Source organism: Mandrillus leucophaeus, unplaced genomic scaffold (assembly GCF_000951045.1).
Source record: "Mandrillus leucophaeus isolate KB7577 unplaced genomic scaffold, Mleu.le_1.0 Scaffold145, whole genome shotgun sequence".
In the NCBI taxonomy this organism is placed as follows: Eukaryota; Metazoa; Chordata; class Mammalia; order Primates; family Cercopithecidae; genus Mandrillus; species Mandrillus leucophaeus.
Genome location: NW_012101421.1, coordinates 4,328,469 through 4,345,204, shown reverse-complemented (window position 1 = coordinate 4,345,204; position 16,736 = coordinate 4,328,469). Strand labels below are relative to the sequence as shown.

Below are 16,736 nucleotides of genomic sequence, written 5' to 3'. Positions count from 1 at the left end.
TAAACTCCTTACAAAATGCAAAACAGCGCCCAGTTTTTTTCAAGTCCTTTACAGTCTAGTCTCTTTCTAACAAACCTAGGATTCTATGGAGAAAATTTTGGTGAATGTCTGACACTGTGACCTCTGCTGTCAATCCCTGCACCAATCAGCGAGCAGAATTCTTACAAAGCTCCATCAATCTGGCGGTTTAACATCACAGACTGCAGCTTAATCTAGAGGATTCCATCTTTCCTGCACACTCCCCAGGTTAAGCGCAAACGTTTTTCTCCCCATCCTCCCGTTTTCTGCCTTTTGGCACAGCTACCTAATGGCTCCTTTAAAATCTAAAAGGGAAGGAGGAAAGGAAGTGCTACTGCCTGTCTCCCTTTGGACAGCGGGGGGAAAACAGCATGCATTTTTATCAGTGTGGAAGGAAAGAGATGGAGGGAGACCCCTTGCAGGCAGCAAACCTATTCACAAAATGCTTTCCATCTGCAGTCGCGGAGCCTCAATGCAAACCCAACATGACACATGGAAACAGATACCAAATAATCACAGCCGCCTTCACAAATGTATGCCTGCAGCAGGGGTCGCAGGCAGTGTCTGCTCCATTATATAACGGGCTGGATTTCCGCGCGCCCTCACCGCGGTCCCCGGCGCTGCTCTCGTGCCAGCCCCATTACCTGTAGGAACGCTCCCCGCGCACTGTGTGCTTCCGGAAAGGAATGATGGTCCCGTTATTATCCTGGATGATGTCGTTGTTGTTCTCGCCATTTGGGGACAGGGTTTGGGTCGGCCCAGGCATTGGCGCACTCCCGAGAAAGGGAACAAACCGCTGTGGGCTGGCTGGTGAGGAAGGTAGCTGCGTCTTCCCGCTCGCTTGCCTGCTCCGCACGGACCGTGCCTGCCGCCTGCTCGCTCACTGCCTTCTCCCAGCTCCCGCTCGCGCCCCGCCCTCCTGCGGCCCCGCCCTCTGGCAGCTGACGTCAGAGCGCCGGCAGCAGCACCCTGGTCACGTGGCCGGCCTGTCGCCATGGCAACCCGCTAACTCATCACCTCGCCTCAATTCGCACAGGGCCGCGGCGTGACCACGCCAGCAGCTCCAGGCAGGCACCGGGGTAGGCCTACATCTGGCATGTAAAACCCCAGGCCACCCTGCAGCCCCCCTCGCAGACTCGCCTTGTCTGAAAACCAGCTCTTCCTCTAACCATTTCCTTTCCGACCCGTGCTCCAACTGCAGCTGTGTACACAAAAGAACGATTCATGCAAAGGGGTGTAGGAGACCCTTTAACTCCTTCAATACCAAGTTTTTATGCCATGACAATTAAACTTGGTCAGGTTTCAGAAAAACCTAAAAAGGACGTGGTGGCCAGCTTGTAGAAAAGGTATGAGACTAAGAGGTTAACATTTCTGCCTTTCTCCCTTTCTCCAAATAGCAGCAACCATCTCCCCAAAAACAAGCCAAAAAGCAAAAACCTACAAGGAAGCTGTATTTCCTTCTAATCAATGTAGCCTTTAATAATGTGAGGATTAAAGATGGCAAATTAAGAGATCATCTGTACAAAGGAATCCCAAAGAGGGGTTTTCTGTTAAAAAAAGATAACCACCATTTTAGAACATCACAGTTACCCAAAACCCTCCAATTCAAATTCTTTATGCTGCCTCCTGATACAGATCATTAATTCGTTGCCATTTATTCTATTTCCATTTGAATTACACAAGTGATCACCTCATTTAGTATTTGAAAGTGCTTAACATTCAAGCTGTTCTATATCCTTGCAATGCAGTTTTCAAATATATTGGCTATGTGACAAATACTATTATTATTCCCATTTTAAAGATGAGTAAACGAGTAAGGTTAAGTAAATTGCTTAAGGTCACACAGCTAGGAGGTGAACTGAAGCTTCCAAGTGACATGTGACTGGACACTAATGATCTGTAATATGAGCTCAATAAATATTATAAATCAAGGTAAGAATCAAGTACTTCCAAGACGACTGTTGTGAAAAGATAACTGTGAACAGAATTGCTAGCACTGTGCAGTCTACGGGTTAGATTATAAACTCAAAAGACCCTGCATATGTTCAGTGCTGTCCTCCACAGAGGAGAGGAGATTTTTTATTATTATTATTTTTTAGAGGCGGAGTCTCGCTCTGTCGCCCAGGCTGGAGTGCAGTGGCGCAATCTCAGCTCACTGCAACCTCTGCCTCTTGGGTTCTAGCAGTTCTCCCTCCTCAGCCTCCCAAGTAGCTGGGATTACAGGTGCACACCACCACACACAGCTAATTTTTGTATTTTAGTGGAGACAGGGTTTCACCGTGTTGCCCAAGCTGGTCTCGAACTCCTGAGCTTAGGCAGTCCACCCACCTTGGCCTCCCAAAGTGCTAGGATTACAGGTATGAGCCACCACGCCCAGCCAGGAGAGATTTTGAAGGATTCTCTGCTTATCAGCAGTGGTCTCTGACCTTTTATAGGGTGAAAAGGGAAGAAGAATTGGGTGTAAAAGATACAGCATATATGTGTCAGAAAGTATTAAGCTATGACTCACTCCATATCATTGTATGGTTTATCAGCTTTATCATTTTGTGATACAGATATTAAAAACAAGTAAATACTTTGTCATTCCTGACAATTCTTCAGCATATGTCCCTGGTAATAAGTTATTTCTGGTATCAAGTTTCTGGAATTAGAATCAAATGTTTTACAACCCAGATGGTAATGATAATCTCAAACAAGGGGCCCTACTTTTTTCCTTTCTATTTTATACTTTCCTCTTGGGCTATTATTTTAATAATTTTATCTTTCGCTTCTCCAGTTAGTCCACAGTGCACAAGTTGATTCCTTCATCCACATCTCACTTTATATAAGATTTTTTTTCTTATACAATCAGATCCAATTCTGACCTAAGACTTATAAGGTACACAGATGAATATCTAAGTACCAAAGATACACACCAAGCTTCACATTGCACTATGAGCTAAAGGGGCGTGACAGTGTAGTCATTCTTGCAAAGACCCATGCTTCCTCTTACTGTTTCTGTTACTTGACCTGCTGCTGTCAATTTCCTTACTAATTTGCTCCCTTTCACAAAACTTCCCCTTTTGGGGGGGACAGTCTGAAATTGAAAGGCACAGTCTACAAATCAAATATTTAATGTCCTCAGAGTATGCTCTCAATCTGGGTTCTTTAGTACAGATCACTTTTCCATGATCCCATATTTAAGTAATATGTAAAACATAATTTGTGTCATTGTGGGGACTAAATTTGTCAGAATTTGAATGCATAGTTCATTGATCATACTAACTAATTCTGTGGAGAGAACACACCCACTTTGTTTCTAGTCTGCTCATGAAGGAAGGGATGGGATGATGGCCAAGAATTTGGGCTGATGGTCTAAAAAGGGAGGGGCTGTGAGTCAGGTGAAGGGCCCCAAGGGCCCTGTAAATCTTCCTCTAAGACTGCTCTGAGCCACACTACTATAAAGGGACCCACAGAACTCCAGAGACCAGTGATTACCCTCTGAGATGCAGGGGTAACAGGGGTAATAATTTGAAAATATTAAACAGATGTGTTTTCGTTCCTCTCCTCATAAATCAGGTTACCTGGCAGCCATTTTCCAGCTGAGCCCTAGGGAAAAGGGAGGGCAAATTCCACTTTGGGAAGCAGAATGGTATGATATAGGGAAAGTACAGAAAATGCAGGAAGGATGAGGGAAGAACTCACCCTTTCCAGCCCCAACTAAGGGTAGAAAGAATGGGTGAAGGGAGGACAAGGCAGGACCTCCCAGCTCCAGGTCTCTAGGCTCAAATCCTAGAAGGGAGACATTGGACAGGCTGAAGGCAAAGCCTAAACCTAAGGAACTTCCTTTTGCATCATTTCCCTTTTGATACTCTAGGAAACCACTACCATAAAGAGGGTCTCCCCAACACCAAGCAAGGTGTAGCCTCATCACAGTAAAGACTAAAATCGGTGACTTAGTATGACTAAGGAGAGGGTAGGCTTAAATTTCACTCTCAGACTCTTCTTTTGCTAGCATGCAATGTAGAAGGTATCTAGAAGTTTCTGTCTGTCCTATAAGGGGATAATCAGGAAGTGGAGCAGATGTTGCTATCAGAGGGCTGAGTTTGTGATGGTGGTGGGGGTAGAGGGTGTCAGGAGGGAGTGCCTTTACAGCAGAGGTGAAGTGACATTTAAGTGGGTCCACAGAATGGAACATTGAAGGCAGAGCCCAAATAGGAGAAATAGCCAGCTCTGAGGAATCCACACAGGGTCAGGCCCACACCTGTAGAGAGAGAGATACTACAGCTGTAGGGGTCAGCATAGACCACCAGCAGAATGCCCATGGATGAGATCAGACCAGTGACTCCTCAGCAGACTCAGATATTACAAGCCCAAGAACCAGCGTGAGACCAGGAGGCCCCTACTCTCCCACCCTCTTGTGTTCCTATAAGCCCCACTCACCTATTCCTACAGACACCATCTTGCAGAGGGGCCAGGGAAAGGAAAGATATATAGAGACTGAATAGTCACCCAAGAGATGATTTAGACCATCCATCCAAAGATGGTCTACAATGGAAGAGGCTGTAATACTGTGAACTAGTAAGTTTAACACTATTTCTGGTTCCCCACTACCCAGCAGGGTAGGGAGAATTAGCCAGGTCATCCTAAGAGGGGGAAAAAAAGACTAAGCTAAAATGTGTTTGTACATATGACTGTGGATTCAGGTTTTGTCTTATGTGCACGGGTATATCTAAAATAAAGCATGTGCTGACCATTGCCCTTCACCACCAACTGCCTATTGGAAAATAACTCCTGTCACCAAGCATCAGCATTAAAGAGGGGTCCTGGGTCCTGGACTTGACTTCACCAGATCCAGGTTCTATGACCTTGGCAAGTTACTTTGTATCTCTAACATTTAGTTTCCTCATTGATAAAGTAGGGTAATAATGCTGGTTTCTCCATAGTGCTGCTGTATGGAGATTAAATTATATAACATATTTAAAGCACTTACCCCAGTGGCTATATAACAAATGCTCTTTAGTGGCAAATGTAATTTTTAAGTAATATGTTAGGCATATCCTAAAACATTCATTCATCCATTTGAAACTTAAAACGGACTTCCTTGTATACTAGGAGCTGGTGAAAAAGAAAAGTCTCAGGCTTTCACTTCAAGGAACTCCCAGTGTTGTAGGTGAGAAGGGTAAAAATAACTGTCAATTATGATTTCAACACAAGTGCTATAGCAATGGTACCGCATAGGGTGGAATGGGACCATTGAAGGTGAGCACCTAAGTCAGAATGGAAACTTGGAAGTAAGTCTGAAAAGTACACCTAAAATACTAGATGAGTAATAATAGGAACCTTTTTCTTTACAGTTCATTTTCTATGCACCAGACAGAATGTGAGATCCCTTAGAGCAAAGGCTTCAGGAGTTTTGTTCACTGCTCTATCTGCAGTTCCTAGAACAGGACCTGGCAGATAGTAGGCACTCAATGAATATATAATGAATTCATTTATTCAACAAATGTAATCTGATTTGATTCTCACAACAACCCTAATGAGAAAACATTAAGTTCAATGAGAAGCAACTCATTCAGGATTGGATATTAGGTTTTCTTAGCTTATTTTGTTTGAAGCAAAAGTTCACACGCTTATCCATTAGGCTATATTGTCATTTAAAAGAGGAATGGCAGTGTAGAGGGAAGATAAAGGGCTTTTCAAGCAACTATTCCTACATGCAGAGGTAGGAAAGGTTATAACATCTCTGGGAAACAGCAGGCTGTTTAGTATGGACAGAGAACACAGTGGCAGGAGATGGGGCAAGGATGAAGGTGCAGAAAGGTCTTATGGCCAAGCGAAGGAGCTTGATCTTAATTCTGAAGGTGACCCGGAACCACAAAGTGCTGTAAGAAGGGAAATTTATGGTGACACTTGCATCATAACAAAAAAGTCTGATGCTGACAGTAGTATCGTGGATATACTGAAGAAGCAGTTTAGGTCTTCATCACTCTTTGACTCATTTGGAAGACCTAAACTAAGACAGAGGCAAGGGGTTATAAAATTCATAGGATATAACTCAGGATTTGGTGACTAATTGGATGTGGATGCAATCGTTGGTAGGAGTTAAGAGTGGATAACGAAGGAGGAAGAGACATCTCAAATGAACCCCAAGTGTATGACTTGGGTGGCCAAGTAGATAATGGTACCATTTATCAAGCTAAGGAATACAGGTTAAATTGTTCTTTTGGAAGAAAGGTTCTCACAATGTGTTTTGGACACAGAGAAGTACCTCTAGAACATGCTAGTGGTCAATACTAGCATGTAGTGTGGGTGTTCACTAAGTATTTGTTGAATAAGGGAATATATAGGTCTTAATGTGATGAGATGTGTTTGACTTGGAGATACATATTATTTGGAGGAAGTTATATAACAGGAGGTCATTACAGCTGTGAGTTCTCTCATTCAGGGAGAAAGAGAAGACCTGAGATGAAACTCTTTAAAGGCTGATGATAAAAGAGAGACCTGCAGAAAGAGACCGTGAAGGGTTTTACCTAGTAGGGCAAATCACAGGAAAGAGTGATTTCAGCGGGCCCAAAGGAGAAGCAGGTCTCACAAAGGAGGGAGAGGTCCCTAAGGTCATTCACAGAGAGTATGAATCAGATAAGGAAAAAGATATGTTTACTAGATTTGATAAGATGTTTTTAAAGATATTTTTAAAAGGCTGGGTTTCAGGTCAGACACATCAATAACTACTGAATAAAATAATGAAATCTTTTAACAGGTAGGAGGCACTGCAATTTTTCATAAAAACATGAATTTTATGATGAAGCAAGATATTCCAGGAAGAGACATACTAAATCAGGGGTGTATCTAACGTATCTGCAGCTAATGGGAATCAGCAAGTATTTGTACTAAAAAGCTCCCAGTAATACAGGAAGGATGTGTTAATTAATGACCAACTGTTAAGCATCAAATGAATTGATCCTACTTTTGGGCCCCTCTTGAGGTCTAGATCCACCAAAAATAAAAAACAAACAAACAAACAAATGTTTAAAGTGCCTGTTTGTAGAACTGGATTTCTAAAATGGACCCGGAGGATACAGAGCCGGAAGCAAACCATACAGAGCCAAAAAAAAAAAAAAAAAAAGAAAGAAAAAGAAAAATCAGCAAGAGGTCCCAGCACACAGGTGCAATCGAGGAAGACTGAACCCCGGCATTAACTCGAATTTTTATTTTGAGTCCCTAGCTTATAGCACAATCATGTTTCTCTTAGAACTTAGGCCAGAGAGCACAAATAATTCTGTATTGACAGAAATCATCATCCCTCCACTTCTCCAACACATATGGTTCATCTAGAACAGGGATTTTTGCATTGCCTTGGATTTGAAAAATTCTAAACCATGATAGCAGAGAAGATATGAATTCACTAGACAGGAATGAATGTTAATCTTGATTCAGTCCCAGAAACACCTACTCATCACGAATGCCTTTTTTCAGGTTAAAAATGTGTTCGCTGAAGCTGATAATCACTGCTGTCAAAGGCATTCACACCTGTCACATCACCTTAGATTGGGGCTTCCTTAGATCATTATCACCTCAAATACAGACAGAAGATTCCACTTAGCAGTCACCTCTGCTGGTTTGGGACAAGCCATTTCCCCCATGTGTATATTTTAAGATATTTTCCAGTAGGGAATGGCAGGTACAGTAGTTATCAATGGCTGAAATATATGCTCCACACCCAAAACGACAGCAGTGAAAAAGTATATGATTGGCCGGCCAATGGTACTGGCACTGAAATTGCACTGGTGGCACAGAAATGTATTTGAGACTGGTTCTTCCTCACTACCGTTAACCCAGAGGCATAGGAAGATTTTATTAGTTCTTCTGGATCTGGTGAGATTTCCATGACGTGCAAATACCTCCTGGCCTTAAGTAATAGCATTTTATTTAAGAAAAATTGGTGAATAATATTTTCCTCCAGATGAAGAAAGCCGTCTTCAAAACCAACAGGCACAGGTATGCTCCTCTAGAATTGACTTTTGAGATTACTTGTCTTTGCAGATTATTCATGCTCAAAAGGCAGAATTTTTAGGTCTCCTACTTGCTGGCAAAATAGCAAGGTATCCATGATGTTAAAACATAGAACATGCCATTGCATGAGATAAGATTTCTCTCTGTGTTGGAATTTATTTCTAATTTGCTTTTTCTTAGATTTTTGCAAGCTTGGATTTAATTTTGTAGACTAACTCATAGAATATGATGTGAATGCAATTTAAAAACACTCAGAGCATTATGATTTCTGTAATCATTCAATCAAATCTGTACGATGTGAGGCTTCAGTCTATTAAATAAAAATGTGCTTTTGAATTATACCATCTGGCTAGATTTAAGAGCTTTAAATATGTTTTCCACAAAAATACAATCTGATAAAAGTCATAATAGAAAAGTGTATTAAGTATTAGGAATATAGAAAAGAAAGTAACCAGGCCTGGGGATACTAGAAAAGCTTCACTAAGATAGTAATATTTGAATTAGGCCTCAATCGTCCATTCTACAAATATTTATTGAGCACTTACTATGTGCTAGGAACAATTCTAGGCATCAGAGATGCAGAAATTTGTAGACAAAATTCCCTGAACTTACACTTGAGTGTATGAGCAAGTGTATGTGGTAGGGTCAGGAGACAGACAATACAAAATTAAAATATATAGTGTGTCAGATGGTGGCAAATGCTATAGAGACAATTAAAGCAAGGAAGGAGGACATGGACTACAGAGGAAGGGTGTCATAATTTTAAATGGGGTGACCAGGGTAGACATTCCTGAGAAGGTAATCTTTAATCGATGACCTGAGAGAGGTAAGGGACACAGATCTGTGATATCAGAAGAATATTTCAGGTAAAGCCAACAGAAAGTGCAAAGGGCCTGAGGTAGGAGCATGATTTGTTCAAGAAACATGAAGAAAGTCAGGTCACATGTATGCAGCACAGTGACTGTGAATGTGTGTGTATTCTGGGCATGGGAGAGAGAGCTGTAGAAGATAAAGTCAGAAAGATCACAGAGAAACCAGAATGTGCAGGGCTTTGAAAGTCTGTTGTAAAGAACTTGGCTTAAAACCAAAGTTAGAAACCAGGCATTTGCAGGAGTGTTAGCAGTGGCAACAGCGATGTGGGGATATTCTCTAGTCACATTAAAAGCAACACCTAATATTTGAATACTTTTTATGGGCCAAGTGCTATGCTTAACAATGAGGAGGTATTTTATTCTCACAAGAAAGGGGCTATTCTAAGTCCCATTTGTCACAGGAGGTAACTAGTTCAATAACTTAGCCAGATAACCAGACAGGAAATGGCAGAGCTGAGCACAAACACACTTGCCAAATGTCAAACATGTCATTCTTCTTCCCTACCTCAGTCTACCTTCCACTAAGGTCTGATTAACCTGGAAGGAAGAATGCAGAATCCAGGGTGGGGAGTGGCAGGGATGAGATAGCAGACGGTTGCAGAGGCAAGAGACTGCTGCCATAAAACAACACTTCCATGTAGGGAGCAAGGAAATAAAACCATACCAGGGCTGAGAGACAGAGAGAATAAAAAGGACCCAGGGATGGGAGGCTGTACAGGATAGCAGTATCCATGAGAGTGAGAGATCGGAAGAAATGGAGGGAGAGGAGCTATAAATTACGGTTAAGAAAAAAGAGGAGGGGAGGGAGGAAGAAATGCTAGGATTTGGGGTTAGCAGTATATGCGATTGATAGAGAAAAAAATAATTTTCTTATCCTTATTTATAGTGATTAGCTATTTTATTTCTCAGTAAGCCTCAGTTAGCAATGTCCATTTCTTTGATACCTTCTGGAGGGAAAGGAAACCGCAGGCATTTTTTTGGTATTTGTATTCAAAGCTACAATCTGCTTTCATTTTCACTATGCCAAGACTGTTATAATTCAACCATCCAGCTACAGACATGTCTATTTGAGTGCTCTCGTTAAAATGTGTCTATGTCCAATTTCATGAAATTCCTCTATTTCCTTTCTCTATTTTATTTCCATCTTAAAATAAAATGTATCCTTTTGAAGTGACTGGGTAGGACAGCTAAAAGGGATTAAAAGGCATCTTGGGCTTAGTTGGGTATCAAGAGAAATGAAGAGACTCCAAGTACTGCTAACAAATAAATAATCTTGCAGACAATTCAGAAGCTTCCCAGAGAAGATTTCCTTAGGTTCTTAAAAATCAACTAACTCACTGGGCTTTATTTCTGACTTTGATATTAAAGAGTGCAAGCTGAGTGGCAACTCCTTAATATAAATACAAAGGAAGTCAGGAGAAAGTGGGGAAATGGTCATTCCATCAGGTGCCAGGGACCTCCAGAGCTACTCAGAACCCAGGCCATCAAGTGGCAACCAGGGACATTGGAAGGAAGTGTCTTCCTGAGCCTGGAACTTTTCTGTCAAGTCTGATGTGTACCACGGCAGTGCTATGGCTTGTGGATGGCTCCTCCAGAGCGTGTCAAGGGAACATGAGGCCGGCAGCTGGAAAGCAGTGTGAGTAATGGAAGAGAAATTCTTCATTTTCTGACCTCATCCAAATAAAATTTTTTAAAAGAAAATTAAAGCAGCTTATTTCATTAGGAAAAAAATGCAACTGGAAATCATGAAGTAAGACTAAGTTTCCATCAGAAATGTTTTAATTAGAGCTTATGTTTTGTTTCCTCAAGTGCTTAGACACCAAGCATCTTCCTGTTCTCAATTCACATTGACTCAACATGTACAGAAAGTGGAAACGAAGGGTCCAATTGCATAGTGTAGCACATGAAAACATAATGGGCCTCCTTTAAGAAGCCTCCATTTAACTTTACGTAAAGGAATCAGACCCCTAGGAAAACCAGAGGTCTTAGTCTTAATATGTGAGACATAATGAGTTAATAGTTAGCTGATAGATCTAGAATCAATGCTTGGAATGAACTTCTCTACACAGCCTGTCTTCACAACATTCCCACCAGCCCACAATTCCAGTCTCGTTGGGGCAGATTCTATCTGCCTTCAATGATGCAATGAAATCATGAATGAGAAATAATGGCATGTAGTATAAAGAGTATGCACAATGAATATTATTTTGTTTGCTCTTCCCTCTTTTGGGAAATTATTTCTTCAAACCCTGTGGTTGTAGCAGAGCTTGCCAAATATAATTATTCCATCCTCTAGACCCTGAGGATTGATTCAGAGAAAGGCCTATGACCCAAATCAGGTCATTTAGAATAGTTCTCTAGATTTTTCTAAAATTAGAACTGTAATGTGTATGTTTTTGGGGGGTTGGGGGATGGTATCTTCCTTATAAAAGGTAGTACTTAGGAATTAAGAAAATACAGTATACATTATATATTTACTATATTTTACACAGAATAATAGCAAAATTCCAAGTTCATAGTTTCGATGAATACGCTTTGGATTTGAATCCAGGTGCTTACAAGTTGTGTACCTTGGCCAAATTACTTAACTCCTCTAGCTTCAGCTTCTTCACCCATAAAACAGGTATAATAAGATTTGCTAGGTAACATTTTGAAATATAAACTTAGCTTCCTGCCTTGTCCCCTGTGGCCATAATTTTTTCTTACTCTTCCATTCTAGAGGTTGGATTTATTTCTCCTCCCTTTGAATCACTATGGCAGCTTTGATCAATAGATTTTGGTAGAAATGATGCCAACCAGTTCTTGATCTAGACCTTACAATGACAGGCAGCTTTTGTCTTAGTCTCTTAAAGGTCAGCTGCCCTGTGAGAAGTTCAGTTACCCTGGAACTACCATGCTGCCCTGTGAGAAGGCAGGTCAGCTGCCCTGTGAGAAGTCCAGCTACAATGGAGGAAGTACCAACCAGGTAGAGAGGCCCAGAGGATGGGACCCATAGAGAGGGAGGGGAAGAGAGGAGAGACCACCAAGAATACCAAGGCTCCTGCATCTTCACCCACCACAGCTGACTCTATATGGATATATGGATTAGAAAGGAACCACCTAGCCAAGACCTTCCTGAATTCCTGGTCCACAAAATCATAATGTATGACAAATGGTTATTTTAAGTTAATAAGTTTTGGGGCAGGCTGTTATGCATTAACAGATAACAGGAAAACCCTGTTGGTTCTCTATTGTGACTCCAAACTTGGTGGATTAAAATACCAACAATCATTTTATTATTATCTCTTGTAATTCTGGAGGTTGACTAGGCTTGGCTAGGTGGTTGTCACCCATGGTCTCTCATGTAGCTGTGGTTGGAAGATAACTGACTACTGAAGTCATCATAAAGGTTTCCTCAGTCTCATGACTGGTGGCTGATGTTGCCTTTTAGTTGGGGCCTCAGCTGCGACTCTGGCTGGAACACCTATGCAAGGCTTCCCCATGTGGCCTGGGCTCCTCACAGCATGGTGGCTGGGTTTCTAGCACAATCACCCCTAATGAGCAGGCAGAAGGGCATGGCAGTTTTAAAACCTAGTCTTGGAAGTCACAGAGCATCACTTCCATTGTATTTTGCCAGTCAGGGCTGCCACAAAGTTCCACCCAGATTCAAGAGGAAGGGCTATCAACACCACTGGTAACCTAACTAGGAGGAACATCAATCTCACACTGCAACAAAAACTGGTGGGATGGGAGAGATTGTAGTAACCCACTTTAGAAAACCTGCCCCACACACCTGCTGAATCTTCTTTACTCCCTGAGTTCTCAGCATGGGGCAAGAATGCAAGAGAGAAAGAAAAGAATCAGTGTTCAAGTTCCAAGTTTCAAAATCAACTTGAAAGCCCATGGCAGAGAAAAAAACCCAAAGAAAATTTATGAGACTCAGAGTCTGATTTTCAACTATCAAAAGCTTAAGATCTTTCAAAGACTCAGAACCTAAAGTTCATACTATAAGCCACAAGACTACATGACTGGTTAGAGATGTTGGGTTAGGAGCTGGTGAGTGTCCTTGAAGAGGGACTCTGCCTGCTCTCCTATCCCCAGCCATGCCCCAAGTTGGCATGGGAATTTGAGAGTAGAGGGAACCTGTCCTCTGCTTTATATGTGGAACCCTGAGGGATGCCAAAGCCACACAGAAGGTCCCTAGTCACATTGGCACAGGAACAACTGGGTGCAGATGCAGGTAAAGTGTTTAGGACAACAGCAATTTTTCCGCAGAGCTAGTAAAGATTTTTGGGGACGGAGAAAGAACAAACCTGACCCCATGTGGTAGTGACAAACATCAACAGAAAAGAACAGGCCTCTGCAGACTGTGCCTATTTTCCATGGGGAGGGTTGCCATGGAAGCAACTAAAAAAAAAAAAAAAGTCGAATCTCCATTCAGGTTTCCAGAAGCACCTTGTGAAAACGTGAGACTGTGGTGTGGTGTCTATATTCATCACTGTATTCTCTCACTTCCTGAATAAGCAGGTCAGAGGCATGCACAGAAATTAGGTTGTGGCCATTTGTTTAGACAACACACAGTACCTTTAATAAGGAAGCTTCTCTCCTACTTGGCTCCCTCTCCAGATCTCCTGCTTGAGCTGAACTCATAGCCAGCACTTGGTTTTGCATCCTCAGAATGTTTTTCCCTGTCTATCCATCTGTCTGATCGAGAGATCATACCTGTTCATTTCACAGGGGAACACGTATGTCCCACCCATTCCTCTCCTGCTGCTCACACCCTGCTTCAGACACACTCCTTCCTCACCCCTACCTCATGAGTCTCTCTGGAGAGGTTTCCTTGCTTCACAATCAGTTCACATCTCACCACCAGCTCTATCTTCCCTCTTTTCATTATTGGAAGTCTTCAGTGGTTCCCTATCATTTCAAGACAAAAATTCTAAGTTTTTCTTTTGGCACTATAAAACCTAACTACCTTTAGAAACGTATCCCCTCACCGGGTATAGAAAGAGTAAGACTGCATTTGGTTTCGGCCTAACCTGGAATGTTGGTTTTGCCACCTGGTATCAGCATAAGCAAAGCTTCCTCTGTACTTGGTAAACAAAGACAAGAACCTGTAAACATTCCTATTTGGAATCCTTCATAAATGCTCTTGGAAGAATCTATTACTACATCTGATTACTCCATTGAACTGTGTTCAGTGGAACTGCTAGACTTCTAAGCTGTTTGAAAATAACTTCAGCTTGCTTTATTAAAAAGCTATGGAGAAGATAGCCATTTAGTGAAATGAATTCTGATGATGTAAATGTAAATGTTAACAGTATCTGAGCTGCTACCTCTGAGTCCCTGTCCTCCCAGGGTGAAGAGGACATAAAGCTGGGAACATTCAGCCACAACTGTCTCATCTTTATAACCGCTTTAATTATAATCCGAGTACATCATTAAAGTCAGAATCACAATGTCTTAAGCTCATTAAAATATCAGCTAAAAAATTCAGAGGGGATTATTGGCTGGAAGAAATGAAGACTTATAGCATTGCTATTTCCTACTGATGGTTAGAACATGCCAAGTTCCACAGAGGGTAAGTTTTGAGGCTGGATGACAAGCTCCAACAAAAGTTTCTTTGGCCAGTCACTTCCATTTGGACACAACCAGCTGAACAGCAGCTTCACATTCTGCACGCAAAACACTCAACTCTGGGTAAAGTAAATCATTCCACAAGTGGCCTCCTTCCACATTCACAGTACTCGAGAAGAGTTCCTGAAACTTGGACACAGTGCCATGGAGCACAGCCAAGAAACTTCACAGTGGTTATGAAACAGCTGCAAATCTGTGCTTATGTCATGCTTCGTACAAATACTCTATAAAGGACACATTGGATCAAGAGTAGAAATATGGCTTTGCTAGTACTAATCAAGGTGAGAAGCAGGATTTCACTAGAAAGACTTCGGAATAACCCTCTAGCATTTCCCAATTATGTAATTCTAAAATGTATAGTTAATCTGTATTTTTTATACTTTCCCCACTCACCCTCCAAGCAAATTCATCATAGTATTAATAGCTATTCACCACATGGAGAAAAAAAAAAACAAGCAGCAATGAATTAAAGAATCAGTTCCCTCAGAGGTTAACACTAATTTATCTGACAAAAGAGAATGTCCCATAACAATGAGAGATGTTGCCATCCTTAACATTGTCTGTGATATAAAGGACGATACTATATTTACTGAAAAGGTCTATTTCTAAATTCCTCTTGAATATCAGCCAGGCAAATGTAAGACCAAATTTTTTGCATGATTATAATTCTCTCTAAAATGGGAAATGAAGGTTAAATGAACTTTCAGATCCTGATCTGCAGATACTCTTAGTAAATTTTATTCATCTTCAGATTCTCTTCTCCATTCACTGAAGAAAAGCAAGTTATATTGTTATCAACAGAACCGAAATAGGTTCATTTGTACAAAATGCTTTGTTCTACTTCAGTCTGAAGAAAACAGCATTTATAGTCAAAAGGCTTTCAGCAAATATTGCAAAAGATATTTCATGAGTAAAGGATGCTGTCAGGGTGAGAATAAAAGGGAGAGGGACACAGAGTTCATCATTTACAGAGGGACTGGAGAAAATGTCTATTCCTCCTAGTTTCAAGTTAGGAGTTTAACTTTAGGAATGAGGATGAAGACCTGAATGTTGCTAAAAATCCCAGTTTATGGTACCAGAACAAGATAGCCCCAGAACTCTGAGTGCTTCTAATGCAACAACACTTGGGTACTTTCCCCCTGCTACAAACCAAATCATTGAAAGGTATCTGATAGAGCCAGCAGACACTGTTAGCCTGAAGCATCAACAGTGTTTATAGGAACATTATGACCAAAAAATTATTTTTTACTGTGCCCTACAGTGGTTCTTTATTGTAGTATATTTGACATTTGTGATTAAATAAAAAACAAATTTAGGTTATCATATTCTTATTATGGTACATATTTGACAATATAGTAAAATGGTTATATTTTGATTTGTCAGCTATCCTGGAGACATAGTACTCAGTGAAAAACAGCAAGGCATCAGTAAATAAAAAAAATTAAAATATCATCCTGGGCATCATTTAGTCAGTGGCTTCAGTTTCAATTACCTCTTTAATGAATCTAAAAATATTATTCATCTTTGCTTCATCTTCTTTTTTTAACCTGTCCTCTTCAGAGTATCTGCTCAACCACCGAATCTTACCAATTCTTCTCCAACTGCCTCTCTCAATCTTTCATTTCCAACATGTTCATATTACTTGAAATGTAGATAAGCGCAATAACTTCCAAGAATCTCTCTACTTCTATTCCCCTTCCTTCCAATCCATTAATATATGTAAACTATATATATATATATATTTTTTTTTTGATACGGAGTCTCACTTTGTCGCCCAGGCTGGAGTGCAGTGGCGCAATCTCCACTCACTGCAAGCTCCGCCCCACAGGTTCACGCCATTCTCCTGCCTCAGGCTCCCAAGTAGCTGGGACTGTAGGTATCTGCCACCACACCCGGCTAATTTTTTTTGTATTTTTAGTAGAGACGGGGTTTCACAGTGTTCGCCAGGATGGTCTCCATCTCCTGACCTCGTGATCCGCCCACCTCGGCCTCCCAAAGTGCTGGGATTACAGGCGTGAGCCACCGTGCCCCGCCAACAATTTATATTTTTAATAAGACAGACACATGTTAAAAATTGAGGAACAGAATGTATAATATGAAAAGTAAACATCTTTCTTAACTATTATCCTTTGCCTTTACCCAATCCCATTTTAAAGAGTAAATGTTTTTAAAATTATTTCTGTTTTTAGTTTTTCTGAGCTTGTGATTGTCACTCTGAAAATTCAGGTATATTCT

The 16,736-nt window shown here is 41.2% G+C and overlaps 1 protein-coding gene across 5 annotated transcripts in view; it reads right to left on the bottom strand.

Annotated features, from left to right (window-relative positions):
• The window catches only part of MAPRE2 (microtubule-associated protein, RP/EB family, member 2), a 187,018-nt gene that overhangs the window by 102,397 nt on the left and 67,885 nt on the right, over positions 1-16,736 (bottom strand). The window contains exon 1 of one of the 5 annotated variants that reach the window (XM_011974413.1): positions 663-964. The exons of 2 other annotated variants lie outside the window; for them this stretch is intronic. In XM_011974413.1, coding sequence (XP_011829803.1) covers positions 663-784 — 122 coding nt within the window. In that variant the 5' untranslated portion in view covers positions 785-964. Of the gene's footprint in view, positions 1-557; positions 965-16,736 lie in introns of those variants that run through there. 2 more of the 5 variants (XM_011974417.1, XM_011974416.1) reach the window with 2 other exon arrangements.